This window comes from Cydia strobilella, chromosome 5, assembly GCF_947568885.1.
Source record: "Cydia strobilella chromosome 5, ilCydStro3.1, whole genome shotgun sequence".
NCBI lineage: Eukaryota > Metazoa > Arthropoda > Insecta > Lepidoptera > Tortricidae > Cydia > Cydia strobilella.
Genome location: NC_086045.1, coordinates 4738495 through 4757303, shown reverse-complemented (window position 1 = coordinate 4757303; position 18809 = coordinate 4738495). Strand labels below are relative to the sequence as shown.

General features: G+C 41.2%; 1 protein-coding gene across 1 annotated transcript; it reads right to left on the bottom strand.

Annotated features, from left to right (window-relative positions):
- Positions 1–356: 356 nt before the first annotated feature.
- Positions 357–18802, bottom strand: LOC134741370 (N-acetylgalactosaminyltransferase 6-like). Its single transcript, XM_063674128.1, has 14 exons — positions 18612–18802; positions 17949–18142; positions 17441–17492; positions 16423–16590; positions 15676–15819; positions 15246–15434; positions 14196–14373; positions 12506–12623; positions 9348–9458; positions 8573–8731; positions 7691–7753; positions 6992–7125; positions 6452–6563; positions 357–5795 (listed from the first exon to the last, which is right to left on the bottom strand). The coding sequence occupies exons 2-14, from the start codon at positions 18123–18125 to the stop codon at positions 5589–5591; spliced, it is 1812 nt and encodes a 603-aa protein (XP_063530198.1). The 5' UTR covers positions 18126–18142; positions 18612–18802; the 3' UTR covers positions 357–5588.
- Positions 18803–18809: the final 7 nt, after the last annotated feature.

Genomic DNA, 18809 nt, shown 5'->3' with positions numbered 1-18809 from the left:
CAACGAGGTTTTCGACCACTGCGACCTTCGTAGTTCCCGACCGTGCAATAGGTGGCTGGCAACCAAATTGTGAAGAGCAGAGGCAGTACCAAATTAACACATGGTCACATGTCGCCCATCAGGAGCCTATTGCATAGGTAATAAATAATACTTACTATTAGTGATGTTACATACAAAAGCTTGTATTTTATTATACTTTCAAGTGGCATGCGTCATTTTTGTGTTGAAGGAATTCCGATTTTATTTTAATTAATCAAATTCCAAAAAATGACGTTAATTGTCCGCGAGGCGGTTTCTGCCACTTCATGGGTTATGCAATAGGCCTCAGGCCAGGTTTTCAATAAAACAAACAAATATCCAAGTAATAAAAATATTTTATTACAATTTCCAAGTGATTGCGTATATAACTAGTGATATGTAACAGATATGCGTGCCAGAATCACATACGAATATGAACCTTATTGCCATACCTACATCATATCTTCCCTATATCCTATATGGGAGATCTACATATATTTTCGGGAGTTTTTTTTATGACTGGTATCTTATGGTTAGTTATTGGTTAGTAATAATCTATACTTCTATAGTAGGTATAGACATTTTTTTCTGTATGACAAGAAGCTCGCTCGTAGTCATAAGCCAAACTAACAATTCTATGGATAAAATTTATCTGAATTAAAGAATTAATAATAATAATAATTACTCCATATCTAAAGCGAGGTTTAGACTAGCAAGAACTTGCATGCAATTTACGTTACATTGCTGACTACTTAAGAGGCCGGTGTCGATTTTAGTCGCAAAAATGTAAAATTGATAGATTTAGTCCGTGAAATTTTACACCTTTTGTTACCTAATTGAAATAACAAGTACTGGTTTCTATTAGCACGTCTTCTTATCTTACCTTTTATCAGATAATTTTTTTGAAAACAGAATCACTAAATTAGTAATGTTTGCTTTTCTGATGGACGTTTAGGTAAACGCGCGTAAAGCACTGATTTTGTCGCTCTTATTTGTAAATTTCGTAATGTTTGGACTGCTAAACATGGTAATTTTGTATTACACATATCCTGTACTTGACGTTTATTAGACTACAATTTTATTATTATGACTTTGAAGTAGTGTAAATAAAAGTAAGACGAAATCAATTTTCTCCAGAAATTACTTCAAAACAAGTGACAATTTCTCTGAAAATCGACTTCATTTCAACGTAATTTTGATACTTAAACAATCTACAACACTTGCTGAAACTATTCTTATACATCAATTTGTATAATTTACCACCATGATTTTTTGATGAATTTTTGAAATTTGCCCCCTTCTCTTCATGCATTACCGGTGACGCACGCTCGCAACCTCATTATTAAAAGGCAAAATGAGAAGACGTGCTAATAGAAATCAATACTTGTTATTTAGATATTACGTAACAAAACGTGTATAATTTCAACGACTAAATCTATCAATTTTACACTTTTGCTCTAAAATCGACTACGGCCTCTTAAGCTTAAACTGCATTCAAAATGTTTATCAGATACCGCAATGTAATGAAAATTGCATGCAAGTTCTTGCTAGTCTAAACCTCGCTTAAAGCTTCTATAAAAAATCTAGTTTAAATACAAATTCTTACACAAAAATAATACGTAAGTTTTTTTTATTAACATTGTACTTAGCTAATTTATTATCAAATAACTTCTCTAAGAAAACAGGTAAAACATATTTGGTAAAAATGGCAAAGTAATAGTACTAAGATACACTTTTTTACATGATATCTAACAACTCTAACAAGTGATGTCGTTTTACCAATAATAATAAAATAGAAACATAAAAACGACACCTAGATTTAACGATTTTTTTCCAAAACAACTAGTAAGTTTAGTAAATATTCTTTCACTTATCATATACCTTTAAACGAGCAATTCTTGTACATATATATGTATGTATATTCTGAGATCCCCGAAATATATATACATATATTTCTGGGATCACAGAAATGGCTCTAACGATTTCGATGAAATTTGCTATATGGGGGTTTTCGGGGGCGAAAAATTGATCTAGCTAGGTCTTCTCTGGGAAAACGCGCATTTTTGAGTTTTTATATGTTTTCCGAGCAAAGCTGGGAGACCGTCCCAGATATTTTATTATTATGACACTACACTACTTATATTCGGGTAGGTCCGAACCTTTTAAAATTGACATAACAAGTTGTATGATTAGTTCAATTCATTTCTAGATCTCATCCTCAAAATAGCAGTTCTAATAATAATCGTTGACTTTAAAATAGTTATTCTATAACGCCGCTAAAAGAATAGTTTAGTTTCGTTCACTAAAGCACACTGAGATATTTTGACATAATAACTCTATAATAACTAATACTAACTACTCTAGCTCTGTGTAATTCCAAACACGTTCAATTTTAGGAATGTAACACGATAGAAGTCTTACTCAGTTCAACATTTAAACAAAATATAAACACAATAGCGTTTCATAAAACAAATATACGTATAAAAATACTTTACAAACATTATTGCACTAAATCCGTAGCCTCATAAAAGTATACCGCACAGCTACTGTTAAACCACTAAAAAAGTATTTTTATTTTTGAGAGCTGGACTGTGTTACTTTATTCTAGTTGTTACTTAACCCCAGTTATAGTTGTTTTTTTTAGCATTAGAAAAAAGGTAAACAATCTTGACGTGTCTTTATTGAAAAACGCTTTTACAGTACATATGGTGCTACTTTCTTGCACTAGTGCGTCAAATAGCACTTTTCGTGCATATGTCGAAAGTTTAAAGGACCATATGTACTGTAAAACGTTGTACGATACACGTGCGAATAGGTAATTCGCAACTCGTGTCGATTTAAAACACTCCCTGCGGTCGTGTTTTAATTTATCGCCACTCGTTTCGAATTTCCTCTTTTCCGCACTTGTATCGTAAATAACTATTAAAAATTTAGTTTATATTACTTATGAAAGCAAAAGAATCGTAGAAGATCGTATATGATTTATAATTGTAACACATTTGCTGTGACTTATTTTTCAAGTGATTTTTAATAAAAAGACACGTCAAGATCGCTTACCTTCTATGCTAAAAAACTTACTATAGCTGTAGAATTAAATATATGTAGGTATACTAAACAAATACTGTTAAATTATATCCGTAAACTCTTATGGCGTTATTCATAAATGCGCTGCAAGCCTCAATTAGCTTTAATTGTTTGTCTTAATCTGTTATTTGACTTATACATTTGTAAGAAAGGGATAAAACATAAATTCAGTAATTGAGGTTTATTTATGAATATGAGGGGTTTAACAATGGACACACATTTTTTTATTAAAGGAAAAATCGGAAAAACACCGCTTCGGGCAAGACTTGAACTTGCGACCTTTCGGAATTCGGAATACCGGTCCGATCGCTCCTAACCAGCTGAGCTACCAAAAGCTTACCAGAAGCGTGCGAATCTTTCCATTCCTTCCTTATTATTCACACGCCTATAAATGATATATTCTAATATTGATGTCTATTAATTTAAAAAATTGCTCGCAGACGTATCTGCTTGATAAAAATTAGTTTGACACTCACTGCTGAATGCAAAATATGGTGTATCCAGTGTTCATTTCAATTGAGGACGGAACGTGGTTTCTATTGACTATCTATCACATATGGCGTTAGTGCCTATAAACTATGCATATGCGATATGCATATACTGTGCTTTGGTAGTGAAAGTTAAGTACGGCACAAGAGAGACGACCCCGTAGGTATCTACTTCGGCTGTTGAAGGGCGTCCGCTAGCTGGTGGCATTGTATGTAAAATCCGTCGCACGCGTCCACGTCAGTTATACTTGCCGCAATACCAACTGGCGTCTGAGATCATAATGCTATCTCCTTTACCCTTGTTAGAGATAGCATATATACCAACCAAGAGTGAGAGATAGCATTAAGACCTAACTCGTCTAACAATAACTCTGGTTGAGATGGTTTGATCAGTTTGATGGACATGTAAAGTGGACGGTTGACAGATTTACAGAGTGCATAAAGGAAAAGTGGATAGGGCAGTTGAAAGGGGAGGACCTCGACTCCTTTTGATCTCCTTTTATGCTTGACTGTATGTAAACAATATCTAAATAGCAGGCCCTTAAGTAACTTTGAATATGACTATAATATTACCAAAACAAAATCCAAATTTAGACTAACACAACAAATCAAATATGTAAGGATACAATCGGCTACAAAAATTACTACCAACACCCACTTTACACTATCAACACATTACTTTAAAACATTAAAATTGCATAAACTGTAATTAACATCAAAATATAATAATTAATAAACATACAACATTAATATTAAGTACCTATTGCAAAAAATAAAAAGACATTTCAATATTTGAATCATTATAATATGAATGTTATTCATTGCAGCTGGCAGCACACTAGGTTACCCTTCTTCATTGTTTTTTAAATGTTTTAATCATATTTTTGTATCAGTTTTAAAAGAATATTGTAAAAACACTACTCGCGTTTTATACACATAATTAATGTCATTAACGGGTCTAACGCGATTCAATATACTCAAAATAATGTCAATAAAACTTTACCAGGGATTATACATCGTACATTCCGTTAGATATAATTCTAGTTGAATAAATAAGGCATTTGAAAGGTTTTATTATCTCTTTTATAAACACATATATAAAAATAATGTCTTAATTTAAGTACTAATTTTATGTACTGAAAAAATAAATCTACGGGATTTATTGGCAATGCGTTAAAAGGAGCCTATGTTAAATTAACATATTGTTTCATATTACCATATGAAGAAAGTTTAACGAAAACGATAAGTCTGTACGGCGTTATACGTTTTATGGCAACTGAGGGCCACCCGCCAACATCGAAAAATTGAAAAACGTTATCTGCCTCTCTACCGCTCTTGTATATTCGAGCGATAGAGAAGAAGACAAATAAATTTCAAATTTAATTTTTCGCGGCTGAGCCTCAGGAAAGCCAAATTAGACCACAGAAACCTCATAATGTACGACACGAACAGAGGACTCAGGGTATATAATTTCATGTCGCTCAGTGCCACAGATTTAATATATATGGTATATTTATTTCTGGGGTCAGTGCACACCAAAACAACCTTCGCAAGTTGTTTTGTGTTGTTGCAAAAAAATATTATGCTATAAAAATATATCGGTACCTACCTTATGTCAATTTACCGTTATTTAAATGCAATGCGACGTTTACTCAGGGCGCGTTCTTGACTAGTTTTAGGTCAGTAGGTGGTCAGCGGAGTATTTTTCTGTCAATAACTAGGCTCTTTGCTTTGAGATTTGTCTCAACATTAGTAAACCGGGTACCAAGTTCCATAGACGATTATTTAGACGGCCGTGTGGGGGGATGGTAGCCTGGAGATATCCAGGACCTTTCCTTACTTCCCTACTGAGTTTGCACTCCAGCGAGATCAGTCGAGCGACAACATGATCTGCGTGTCGCGAGGCAAAAGAGCTAACGAGCTCGGAGCGTGCGTTCCGTGGGACCCTCGGGGTAACGGTCAGATTGTTTCGTAGGCCTTCAGTTTCCCTCGTACCTGCTAGTTGTCCACGTACCAGTCGGGCACCTCGGGCCCGGTGACGGCGAGGTGCAGCGAGTCCCAGTGCGCCAGCGCGTCGTGGTCGACGTGCTCCAGCAGGAAGCGCTGCGACTCCGAGCTGGCGTCGCACGGAGACACGAACAACTGCTGGTTAGTCGCCGAGCTGTCTACGCATATTGAGGCCGACTTCTGGATTTGGTGCGTTTTCTGGGGAAAAACAGGGTAGTAAAATGATGGGATGGGTAGTAAAACGCGCAACCCCGCGGTGTCAGGGAGCCCGGCCACGTATATATAATCTCCGGAACTTGACACTTCCTTCCTTGGTCGCTAGTTGAGTTGGAACACATACTACAATTAATTACATAATCTTTAATAGAAAAAACCGACTACACAAAACTAATTGAAATACTATTTAAATTATTTACAAGTTACAAGTATCTCATAAGCATACATCGGGGTTTATAGACTTTGTAGTGCATGAATGATTTCGTGTATTTATAACTTTGTTTAATGTTTATTGTAAAATAGTTACCAGACTATGAATTAAAAATAAGTAGTTAGCACCAAGTGTGCTTAGAAATAATAAAATAGTATCGGTTTTTACAGTTTTTACCTATTTTTGGGCTAGTGTAAAACATTACCGCACCAAAAACCCCGATGTATGCTCATAAGAATTACATTTAGCCCTAAGACGTAAAATACTTGTTGTAGAGAAGTTCCATTCTGATCTTCATCAGCAGCAGCATTAAGCAGCAACTTCTTTGAATGAATGGTCAACAACAGGATAAGTCTATATTTAATTTTGTCAATCCCTCGTATTTGATAAGAAAAGTTCCATATGTTTAGACAACAGTAACACTAACCGGGTCGTAGCGCCACTCCTGGTTGCCGCCGCCGAGGTGGCAGTCGTAGAGCCGCACCGGGCTGTTGGGCAAAGACTCCGGCAGGTCCCAGCATATCCTTCTAGTTTTCACTCTGCAATACGTTTTTTTAGTAGGTACATTTAGAGACTCAAACAAACCGTTATCATCATAACGTTGCTGACATTTATCGCATGGGAAATTTCATAGTATTCTGCAGTTACGTTAGCCAGTGTGTTAATTGTGCGTGGTGCAATCCGCACTTAATGTATCTATTGTAAAAGACAACTGATCAATCAATTTATCGTCGTTTCAAAACTGTTTTGCTTTTTTTCTATGAACCCGGGTACTCGTACTTTCTCCACTGTAAAAGGTTGGTTTCTCATAATGTTTGCCTCACTTAATGCCCTTGTGCCAGCTGAATTCCCACACTTGTTCGCCGAGCCCGTCCTGACAAGGCTTCAGTAGAACAATCTCCTTGTTGTTGCATTGGACGGATCTGAACATAATAGACTATGTGACTTATATCATCGTTTGACTCACTTGATGTCCTTGTGCCAGCTGAACTCCCATACTTGTTCGCTGAGCCCGCTCTGGCACGGCTTCAGTAGAACAGTCTCCTTGTTTTTTCCGTGGTAGGCGTCCGCGCACAAGTCTGGCGCGGCCATTGGACGGATCTGAACACAATAGGCTGGGTGACAATCTTTTGTAAGGTTTAGAACGCACTGCGATTAATTTCTTGTGGTTTCAGAACCACAAAAAGTGTAACGTACGGCATGCTTCATAAGCTTCATCATCTTCGGCATCACTTGCAAGACTGAAACCGCAAGAAACTAATCTCAGTGTGTTCCAAGCCTTAAGGTGGACTTGAATGGTGGGGATTTATCCGCGCCAAACGCGCCTGAACTTTCCGTTTTTTACAAGCTATTGTTTAATTCCACCTATCCCGTTGCCTGTAATCAAATCTTGCAAACTAAATTAGACCACCTTGCGATTATTCGTTTGTTGTAAACAATAATCAATGAATTAGGTACAAACAATCAAAATTGTGACGCAAATGTTAAATTAGAGCTAACATTGCGTTTTCTTTTTCATCGTATTAAATTCATTAAATCGTGCGTGCATGTAGAGTATAAAGCGCGCGACGTCTCGTTGTTTTGGAGCATTTTAAATAATGGCGTAAGCGCCTTCGATAACAAGTCTGCTAGATAACTACATATAATATTTGGTTATTTTGCTTACCCTTCCTTCCGCGAATGCTTTTGGTTCTACAGGCGGGTACTTGGCAATGAGATCAAACGCCACCTAAAAAAAACACATAATATATTTATTTATAAGTAAACACTGTGACACTGCCGGTAGGCCTCCAACGAGGCGGAGCGACGACCTGGTGAAGGTCGCGGGAATTCGGTGGATGCGAGCGGCACAGGATCGGTCGGAGTGGCGAGCCTTGGGGGAGGCCTATGTCCAGCAGTGGACGTCTATCGGCTGACATGATGATGATGATGAAACACTGTGAGGTAAATTCTATAAAAATTCTGAAAAAAGCTCTTGGCCTATTGAGTTTCCGCCATAGATCTCCTCACGTGGTAACTCGCGGTGACCACACATGTGTACTACTATTTTTTAATCGTTAGCTCAATATTAAATCTGTGTCACCAACCAACGCAACAACTTGCACTTGGGTTTCTGTCTGATCCTTTTGTTCGCTAAGGTAGCCGGAGTTACAGCAACAATCATGACCACTTTACTCAAATATCATCGCCATTTTAAATTGAAAATTCGTTATTCATCATCGTTATCCTCCTATTTCCCTAAACGTCTGTCAAATTCAAATCTAAGAAACCGTTGATGATCATTATACTTTTAAACGAGCAATTATTGTATATATATTCATATATTTCGTGGATCTCGGAAACGGCACTAACGATTTCGATGAAATTTGCTATATGAGGGTTTTCGGGGGCGAAAAATCTATGCCTCTAAGCTAGGTCTTATCTCTGGGAAAACGCGCACCTTTGAGTTTTTATATGTTTTCCGAGCAAAGCTCGGTCTCCCAGATATTTTGTTATAAATACCCAAGTCTACCCAAGGACTCTACGAAGAGATTTACAGTTCAGATACCTGCGTCATGAACCATCGGAACGACTTGCACTTGAGCTGCTGGCGGATCGCCTTCTGTTCGGAGATGTTCCCGGTGTCGATGAGGCGGTAGTGCGGCCGCCGTTGGTACAGATACTCCGCGTATTCGTCCATCCACACTTCCGCTACGCGCCGGTAATTCTGGAACAAATGGTATTCTATAAACCAACCAAGTACGATACGAATTAAGAGCTCATAGGAACGATAGCCTCGTAGGCCCAATATGCATTAAAATGTAGGTACACTTTTGCGTTTGTTTTGTTTCATTGCTTTTTTAAACAAACTAAATTCATGCCAATTTACCATACAATAAAGTTTAAATTAAAAATAGGGAAATTTTGTATGGGAGTCCTTACGAGAATAGGATAGCCAGATAGCCACCGGTCTCCAAACTACGGCCGCCAATTTGGCTCGCGAAAAGTGCGAAATTTCATACAATTCGGTCAATTTCCGGACCGATACGACCTTTCAACTCTCAATAAAATAGAGTATTCCCATCTTAACGACTGGCAACCCACTCGTAACTCCTTTGGTGTTGCAGAAGTCTTTAGGCGACGGTTATTGCAACCATCAGGCGATTCGTCTGCTCGATGGCCTCCTATAGTTCAGCAAGCCATTTCCGTCGTCCAATGTAGGCGCAAAGGGTTGACGTCCCATAGAACATTTGAATTTAGCGCCTTTTTCTACTGACAAACTAGGTTTGCTAGAGTATATAACATAAAATAAAATAGCGCAGGTATATCGGTCATCGTCGTACCTTGCCGACGAAGTCGCCGTGGTTGGGGTTGGGGAAGGGCGCGAACTTGCGGTAGATGTGGCCCACGCGCGAGCACGGCGCGTCCAGCATGCGCCCGCCGCACTGCCATATCTGTACGAGTATGCATTAAATTAAGCTTAACTATATACTGAAAAGTAAAAATAGTAATGTCTTTTTATTTATTTAATCATCAATTCTGAGATTTACTAAACATACCTGCGATATATTACTATTGAAGCGTTGAAAAGATACTTAAGGTGGTTCGATTTTCATACAAAATTCAATCTGCTTTAATTAAGGCACTACACACTATTACTACACAAATATTTGCTCATTTATCTACTTTCGAATATTCGTTTGCGCTAAATTAATAGAAAAACTTTGTTTCATACAGAAATCATACATAAATCAACGTAATTTTTTCATCAATTTTACGTATGTGTGTGTCACAAATGTCGTGTACAAATACGTTGCGTGCGGCGTTGCCACTCTATGACGTTGGCGACGTTGCCTGGCCGACCTGGCAGGATTTGCAGTGCCGTCATGTTTAGTGCATTATTATTTGACAGTGTTGACACTGACACATAGGGTCATGTTTATTGTGACATCAATTTGATTGTATAAATTGAAAATGATAGCAACGTCTAAATCAAGTTACAAAAATCATCGGTGTTCTAGTCCGCGAAAATCCAGAAAAATTCAGACTCAATTGAAGCGGAATTCATGATGGTGAAGTTTCGTAAGGTAGGTACAGTTTCATTCCTTCATTGTACATTGTAATTTTCTCGTGCCGATCTTTTTAGAAAATAATTCTCACTTCTTCCGTAATGGTAGATATAAGCAGTGAACAATACCTATATAATGTAATTATTACTGTTTTGGTTGCCGAATAGTCAATGTGTCACTAACTCTAGGTTTTTTTAGGTATTGTGCAAAATGAAGAGGCATTCTTGGAAATAAAATGTTTTCCTTCATTAGCCAGAAAAAATCAGGACATCCTCACTGCAATAAAGTAAAATAAAACATTTCCTGGGGATGAAAATTATGGAATTTTGTCTATGAATGAAAAACACAATTATTACTAGGTAAGTAAATGATAACTTTATTAGAATCCATATTGTTGCATCATCTTTCTTCCTATAACATTAGAGATTTTGTGCTATCATGATATTATTTTTCTTTCAGGTACAGGGACAACTACGGATAACAAATATGAAAAAATGTTATTTCATTTGTTGTGTGAATCCATCTACACCAACAAGACATCCACTGCTGGACATAGGCCTCCCCAGGGATCTCCACAACGACTGGTCTTGCAAGACCGGCCAAAATATCGAGAAATAAATAATATAAATAAACATGATAAATATCCCGTTTTCTATAATAGTTATAATTAGAAGGCCATGCAATGTTGTTACTCACTGTACCTACTTGAATCAAAAAAAAATATATATAAAAAGTTTTAATTTTATTTTACAATTACTACTTTATTATTAGTACATTACGATACAAGTGCGAAAAGTAGGAAATTGGCAACGAATGGCGATAAATTGAAACACGACCGAAGGAAGTGTTTTAATCGACACGAGTTGCGAATTACCTTTTCGCACGTGTATTGTACAACGTTTTACAGTACATAATTATGGCCCTTTACATTTTCGACATATGCACGTAACTAATTACCGCACTAGGGCGGTAACGTATATGTAGCACCATATGTACTAAAAAGTATTTTACAGTACATATGGTTCAACTTTCTCGCCCTAGTGCGTAAAGAGCACTTTTCATGCATATGTCGAAAGTTTAAAGGGCCATATGTACTGTAAAACGTTGTACGATACACATGCGAATAGGTAATTCGCAACTCGTGTCGATTTAAAACACTCTCTGCGGTCGTGTTTTAATCTGTCGCCACTCGTTTCGAATTTTCTCTTTTCCGCTCTTGTATCGTAAATAACTATTTCAAACTGCAAGGGTACGATGATAGATCTCAATTCAATATAATTTTGCAACATTTGGCATTATTAGGTTATAAATTGTATGGAGATGAAATCTATCATCGTACCCTTCCAGTTTAAAAAATACTATAGAGGCTGGGCAGTAAGGGATTGCTTTACTTGTAGAACTATATATAGCGCTTTTAAAAAAAAACTGATACCTGACACTTACAAACCTGGACTTCCTTGGGCTAGTGCTACTAAGAATCGTCAGTATTCTCCATCCTTTCTGAGTTGGAAGAACCCAAAAAGGTGAGATTTGTGAAAGTTAGGTTTTCAATATATGTGGGCGTTTTCAACCAAACGGGTACCTACTTATTGTTGTCATATTTCCATAAAGCTTCAAAATGAAATCAACCTAATCGACAACCGACAATGTGGTACCTTTTAGTTCAAAACGTCACATATTTTTATAAAACGTTATAAACTAATTTATTAATAATACTGAATATCTGGGAGAATAAGAAAACATAAGTAAAAACTCAAAAATGCTCGTTTTCCCAGAGATAAGACCTAGCTAGATCGAACCCCTTACAGCAAATTTCATCGAAATCGTTAGAGCCGTTTCCGATATCACTGAAATATATTTCGGTTATATCGGAACCGGACAAGAATTCGAAGAATAAAAGGTATAAGAAACATAAGATAACACAAAAAGGACAAAAAAAAGTACCCCTGACGTACCAGTCTCGAACCCGAATCCTCTTGCACGTATTTCCACGAACATACCGCAACGCCATTGCAGCATACTTACACTGCATGAAATTGTCTACTACAAGCATCACGGAAACACTGTTTGCATGTGTGAGTAATAGTAGGAAATAGCATGACAGAAACACTCTGTCGACTTTAAAAGTGTTTTTTGCACTAATGAAGTATTCAATGTTTATTATAAGAGTTCAATATTTATGTAAAAAGTGCGCTAAACATACTTGTAAGTATACAGATACCAACACTATTCCACAAAAAAATCAAACCTGAAAATTTGCGAAAGTGACGCCATCTAGCGGGGTTTAAGCTTTGGGTAACCTAGTCGAACCACCTTAACGAATGAAATCCTAAAAAGTGTACTATAAAGAATCTTCCGTCTGATCCTATCCTAACTATCCGGAAATTTACAAGTGAAGTAAATATAGGTAGGAATGAGTATGTGAGAATGACCTTGAAGCTGAGCTCGTACTGCTCGCCGCCCCAGATGTCGAGGCCGGGGTCGTAGCCGCCGAGCTGCCAGAACCACGCGCGCGAGATCGCGAACAGCCCGCCCGCCATCACCGGCGACCTGCGGACCAAACAAATAATGAAAGGCACCCATTACTGAAGAGGTATTTTACTACTCAGAAATGTTCTAGGCACTCCACGGGAAGGGCTCCGGCATGCGGGCCTGGTCGCGGGGCAGCGGCGGCAGGCGCTTGTAGAACCGCTCCCAGTCGAAGGTACTCACGGGAAGGGCTCCGGCATGCGGGCCTGGTCGCGGGGCAGCGGCGGCAGGCGCTTGTAGAACAGCTCCCAGTCAAGGTACTCACGGGAAGGGCTCCGGCATGCGGGCCTGGTCGCGGGGCAGCGGCGGCAGGCGCTTGTAGAACCGCTCCCAGTCGAAGGTACTCACGGGAAGGGCTCCGGCATGCGGGCCTGGTCGCGGGGCAGCGGCGGCAGGCGCTTGTAGAACAGCTCCCAGTCGAAGGTACTCACGGGAAGGGCTCCGGCATGCGGGCCTGGTCGCGGGGCAGCGGCGGCAGGCGCTTGTAGAACAGCTCCCAGTCGAAGGTACTCACGGGAAGGGCTCCGGCATGCGGGCCTGGTCGCGGGGCAGCGGCGGCAGGCGCTTGTAGAACAGCTCCCAGTCGAAGGTACTCACGGGAAGGGCTCCGGCATGCGGGCCTGGTCGCGGGGCAGCGGCGGCAGGCGCTTGTAGAACAGCTCCCAGTCGAAGGTACTCACGGGAAGGGCTCCGGCATGCGGGCCTGGTCGCGGGGCAGCGGCGGCAGGCGCTTGTAGAACAGCTCCCAGTCGAAGGTACTCACGGGAAGGGCTCCGGCATGCGGGCCTGGTCGCGGGGCAGCGGCGGCAGGCGCTTGTAGAACAGCTCCCAGTCGAAGGTACTCACGGGAAGGGCTCCGGCATGCGGGCCTGGTCGCGGGGCAGCGGCGGCAGGCGCTTGTAGAACAGCTCCCAGTCGAAGGTACTCACGGGAAGGGCTCCGGCATGCGGGCCTGGTCGCGGGGCAGCGGCGGCAGGCGCTTGTAGAACAGCTCCCAGTCGAAGGTACTCACGGAAAGGGCTCCGGCATGCGGGCCTGGTCGCGGGGCAGCGGCGGCAGGCGCTTGTAGAACAGCTCCCAGTCGAAGGTACTCACGGGAAGGGCTCCGGCATGCGGGCCTGGTCGCGGGGCAGCGGCGGCAGGCGCTTGTAGAACAGCTCCCAGTCGAAGGTACTCACGGGAAGGGCTCCGGCATGCGGGCCTGGTCGCGGGGCAGCGGCGGCAGGCGCTTGTAGAACAGCTCCCAGTCGAAGGTACTCACGGGAAGGGCTCCGGCATGCGGGCCTGGTCGCGGGGCAGCGGCGGCAGGCGCTTGTAGAACAGCTCCCAGTCGAAGGTACTCACGGGAAGGGCTCCGGCATGCGGGCCTGGTCGCGGGGCAGCGGCGGCAGGCGCTTGTAGAACAGCTCCCAGTCGAAGGTACTCACGGGAAGGGCTCCGGCATGCGGGCCTGGTCGCGGGGCAGCGGCGGCAGGCGCTTGTAGAACAGCTCCCAGTCGAAGGTACTCACGGGAAGGGCTCCGGCATGCGGGCCTGGTCGCGGGGCAGCGGCGGCAGGCGCTTGTAGAACAGCTCCCAGTCGAAGGTACTCACGGGAAGGGCTCCGGCATGCGGGCCTGGTCGCGGGGCAGCGGCGGCAGGCGCTTGTAGAACAGCTCCCAGTCGAAGGCGCCGCGCGCGCCTTCGTCCTGGGGCCGGTACTCGAACGTGGCGTAGTCTATCACGTCGATGTACGGGCAGACCGCCGTGCGGTAGTCTAGAGCTATCGGCTCTGGAAATGCAATTTGTTTATGTCAAAATTCCATTTTTGATGCAAGCTATTATCGCTGTCTGTACTCATCGAGACAATTCTAACAAATCCAAACACAATGGGGTTATGTTGTTTTATTATAGAGTTCCTATGGCCACACCTTCGGTCTCCATCATCAGATCTACTCTAGATGCCATAATATTACATATTATCACTCAACTTATGTGCAGTTTCAGCTCAATCAAATAAATAGAAGTAGGTCTAATTTAGCTTGCAAGATTTTATTACATGTGCAGGTGCAAGTACCTAAATAAAAAGCTAAATGATACTTTTGTAAATTTTCTCGATCGACCCAGTTTCTTGTGAGGTTAAAATATCTATGTGGGACCAATTACATTAAAGCAACTGCGCTGCTCCAGGGTTATGACGCGAGCTTTAGAAATTTTCTCACATAAAGGTTGGAGCGTCGCAGCGGACTCACGGCACGACTAGTGTTATAACAACGGTGGCGGCCAGTTGACGATGGCTTCCATGTGTCGTTCAAGAACACTAGTCGTGCCGTAAGTCCGCTGCGACGCTCCAACCTTTAATAACTCAGGCCTTAGGGATGTTCTCACCTAGCAACGGTGGCAGCCAGTTGGCGTTAACCTCCATGTGCGAGAGAGACCAAGAACACTGCGCTACTCCAGCCTTATGACCGCGCCCGCTTCGACGCTCCAACCTTAATAAAGGTCAGTTGCACCAAACTGTTTGTCATCGTTAAAGAGTCTGCTAAATTGTATTGTATGGAAAGTTTCATAGTAAACCGCCGCGGCGCGACGGGTGACGTTGATCAGTCTGTCAAGTGCGGATGGTGCAACTGGCACTTAGTCAGGCCTTCGGGATGTACTCACCTAGCAACGGTGGCAGCCAGTTGACAGTAGCCTCCGTGTGCGAGTCCAGGAACACCAGCACGTCCGCCGTGGCCTGCCGCGCGCCCGCCAGCCGCGCCGTGATCAGCCCGCTGCGCTTCTCCAGCCGTATGACCCGGGCTTTAGGGATGTTCGCGGCTAGGTACGCGTCTAGCTTGCCTTTTAGGAAATCTGAAATAAGGCTTATTATTGATGAATAGAGGTATAGATATTGTAGTGCGCACTATAAGGACACGCACACTCTCTCACATGTACCCTAAATATACCCTAGCATAAGTAGTAGAATAAACCTATACTCCAGATAGCAGGGCCAGGCTTGAATTTTAAAAAAACTGTGTGATGTAAGGAACTCCTGGGGCGGGAATCTTGGGCGGTTTTTATGAGAACCAGACCATATAAGCATATAACATACCTTTGGTACTAGCGTCGTCCACCAACAACACTTCTCTTAGTAAATGCGGCGGCGAGCGGTTCACGACGCTCTGCGCCGTCCGAAGTAGGGTGCTCCAGTGCTCGTTATGAAAGGGCACCACCACGCTCACTGTAGGCAGTGATTCTGGAAGGGAAACCAGTGACTGAAGATTTTTTTCCATTACGTTAACATTTTTCATAAAGTTTATAGTTTGTATAACGGTAAAGGAATTAAAGAACCGAAAAATGTATTTTAAAAAGGATACTCTTTTTGATCACACTTGCTCGTAAAAGATGCACGTATGCACGTATATGGTCCGTAAATACGAAATTACAACTTACTACCTATGGATATAATGTATTTTTTCATCACATTTGCGGCGATGCGGTCCGTAAATCCTAAAATAGGGCGGTAATGTACGTACGAATTTAAATTAGGCAGAAGTTTTATTTATTTTCTTTTTTTTCTACACAATTGTGATGAAAAACATTGTGTGCCACGGCGATAGGTAGACGAATTAGGAACTCGTGTTAATTTAACCCTCGCCTTCGGGCTTCAATTTACACTCGTTCGTAAATTCTTGTTTACTGCCGTTAATACACAATGTACTATTTCTCCTATTAGGTTAGGATCGAAAGAGCTTGTAATTCTGGGTAGAAATAGCATAGAAAATATCAAAATGGAAAAAAAGTACTTGATAGGTAAATAAAATTGCCCCGTCACCTGTACAAATCTATTATAACTTACCTATATACAAGCGGGTCTTGCACAGCTTATGCCTGATGTCCCTCAGTGACCGGTTAAGGGGAATCTTGTCACTAAGAGCCCCGTTAAAGCCATTGACAGCGTAGAGACTCTCTTCTAGAGACGCGTCTGATGACGGCAAAGATGCTGGCTTGCCTTGCTCTCCGATACCTGTTCAGAAAGACCAAAATCTTTCATTTTACAAGTTCATTTCCAGTACATATGGTGCTACTTTACCGCACTTGTGCGATAATTATCACATTACGTTTCAATTTCGAAAATTTAAATTGCCATATGTAGTGTAAAACTGTACCATACATTGTGCAAATAGGTAATTCGCAACTCGTGTCGATTTCAACACTACCTTCGGTCGTGTTATAATTTATCGCCAATTCGCCATTCATTGCGGATTTAAATACAAATATTTCGCACTTGTATCGTAATATGATGATGATGATGATGATGTATTCCTGTTATCCCTCATTAGGGACATAGGGCTCGCAGAAGAATCCTCCATTTGTCACGATCTTGAGCGGCTACTTCCAGCTCTTTCCAGTTGAGTCCAGTTGAGCCAGCCTCTTTTTCAACTGATCGCCTCCATGTAGTACACGGCCTCCCCGACCGTCTACTGCCAGCCGAATTCCAGCGGAGACCCTGCTTGGCCAGATGGCTGTCCGGCCTATGGAGTACGTGTCCGATCCAACGCCACTTCCTTTCAAGGATTTCACGTCCTATGGGTTTCTGCTCAGTCATCTGCCATAGTCTGACGTTTGAGATGGTTCGTGGCCAGTAAATCCCTAGAATGCGTCGCAGGCATTTGTTTATGAACACCTGCAGACGATTGGTGACATCTTTCCTCACAAGCCATGTCTCGCAACCGTACAGCAGGACCGACTTGACGTTGGAGTTAAACATCCGTACCCGTAATACCGTAACCCTGTATCGTAATATACTATTATGTATTATGTCATTGTCATACCCATTAGCCCTGAAAAGGGCTATAAGCCTTGAAATAACTTACCCGTGCGTTTTTCATCCTGTTCTATTTGAATGTAGTTGTGCCAATCTACTTTCTGAAAAAAAAATGTACATGTTATACACCTCTACTAATAGTTCCTCACTAATAATTCCATTTCCTTCATTGGCTTTTTTTAAACAGCACCTCCGCTTCACATTACGGTAATAATACCACAGACTGACAGAAACCGCGTAATAAATCGAAGCGAAGAATGCAAGATCACCACACAAAGGCACGATTTTACTTGTAAACATATATGCCGGGAGCAAAACCACTGAATCGCATTATACACTTTTATACTTTAAGGCCCATTTGCACCATCCCACTAACCCGGGGTTAAGCGATTAAACCGTTAACCTAGTGTCAAATTGTACTGGTAACCATGGTAGCTCCAGGTCTAACCCGTTAACCCCGGGTTAGTGGAATGGTGCAAGTGGCACTAACAGCCCTTATTCAATTAGATAGTGCCCAGGACATCGAGATTTGTTCCGAGAACTATTGTGGCAATTACCTTTGTGCTCTTAGGAACAAATATAGGAATTTTGGTGCCGCTTAATGCACTGAGATGGGGCACCACCACCGGCGGCTCGCTGTCTGTCATTGACCTCAATGTGTATAGCACTATCAAGATTAAGACGAGGAATATGAGGTTCCTTAACCGAAGCAAGCGGTGCCAGTAGAGACGCATGGTTTAGTAGGTTTGACCTAAAACAAAATATGTAATAGACAAGCTTTTCTATATTTCATTATAAACTAGTCAAGCAGTAAGTATTTTTTGGGGTGGGTGGTGGGTACCACCATCATACCACCCTGAGTTAAGTTGAGCCAAAGAACTCTCAATAGCTCAATGGTTATCAAATAAACGCACACATCGACAGCAATTACATCATTTATAATCTTCATAACATTGTCATTCTGTATATAATTTTTACATATTTTGTAATTAAGTTTTATCAATACCATTCGAAAGTAGTAAAAATGCATAAATTATTAATTATAGCCATAAAATGCATACTGATAAAACCTGTTGTGACAAAAATAAAAACAATTTATTGACAATGTTATCAACATGTAGATACCATGTAATTGTATGCTTAGATGGTAAGCTGCAAAGCGCAAACAATTATCCCGAAATAAATTAATGTTAACAAGTAAAACCGCAATTTTACATTACCTTTTGCACCAATCTGGCAAAATTTACCAAATCGATATTAAAATTTATGTATCTGATAAATTTAATTGGCCAGCTATAAGTATACTATCAAGATCAAGTAACACTAATTCTGTTCGATAAAATAAATTATACAGGATTGTTTTCTTCTAAACAAATTTGCGATTTTCATCGAGTAAACAAGGCCGGCAGCAATCCGGG

What these genes read in the sequence shown, in the direction of transcription:
- LOC134741370 (XM_063674128.1), bottom strand. Translation starts at nt 18,125, where the DNA reads ATGCGTCTCTACTGGCACCGCTTGCTTCGGTTAAGGAACCTCATATTC. An exon ending in CAAGACCCGCTTGTATATAG is followed by an intron (nt 15,820 to 16,422) that starts GTAAGTTATAAT and finishes TTTCCCTTCCAG; the next exon opens with AATCACTGCCTACAGTGAGC. An exon ending in AGTACGAGCTCAGCTTCAAG is followed by an intron (nt 9,459 to 12,505) that starts GTCATTCTCACA and finishes ATACTCGTACAG; the next exon opens with ATATGGCAGTGCGGCGGGCG.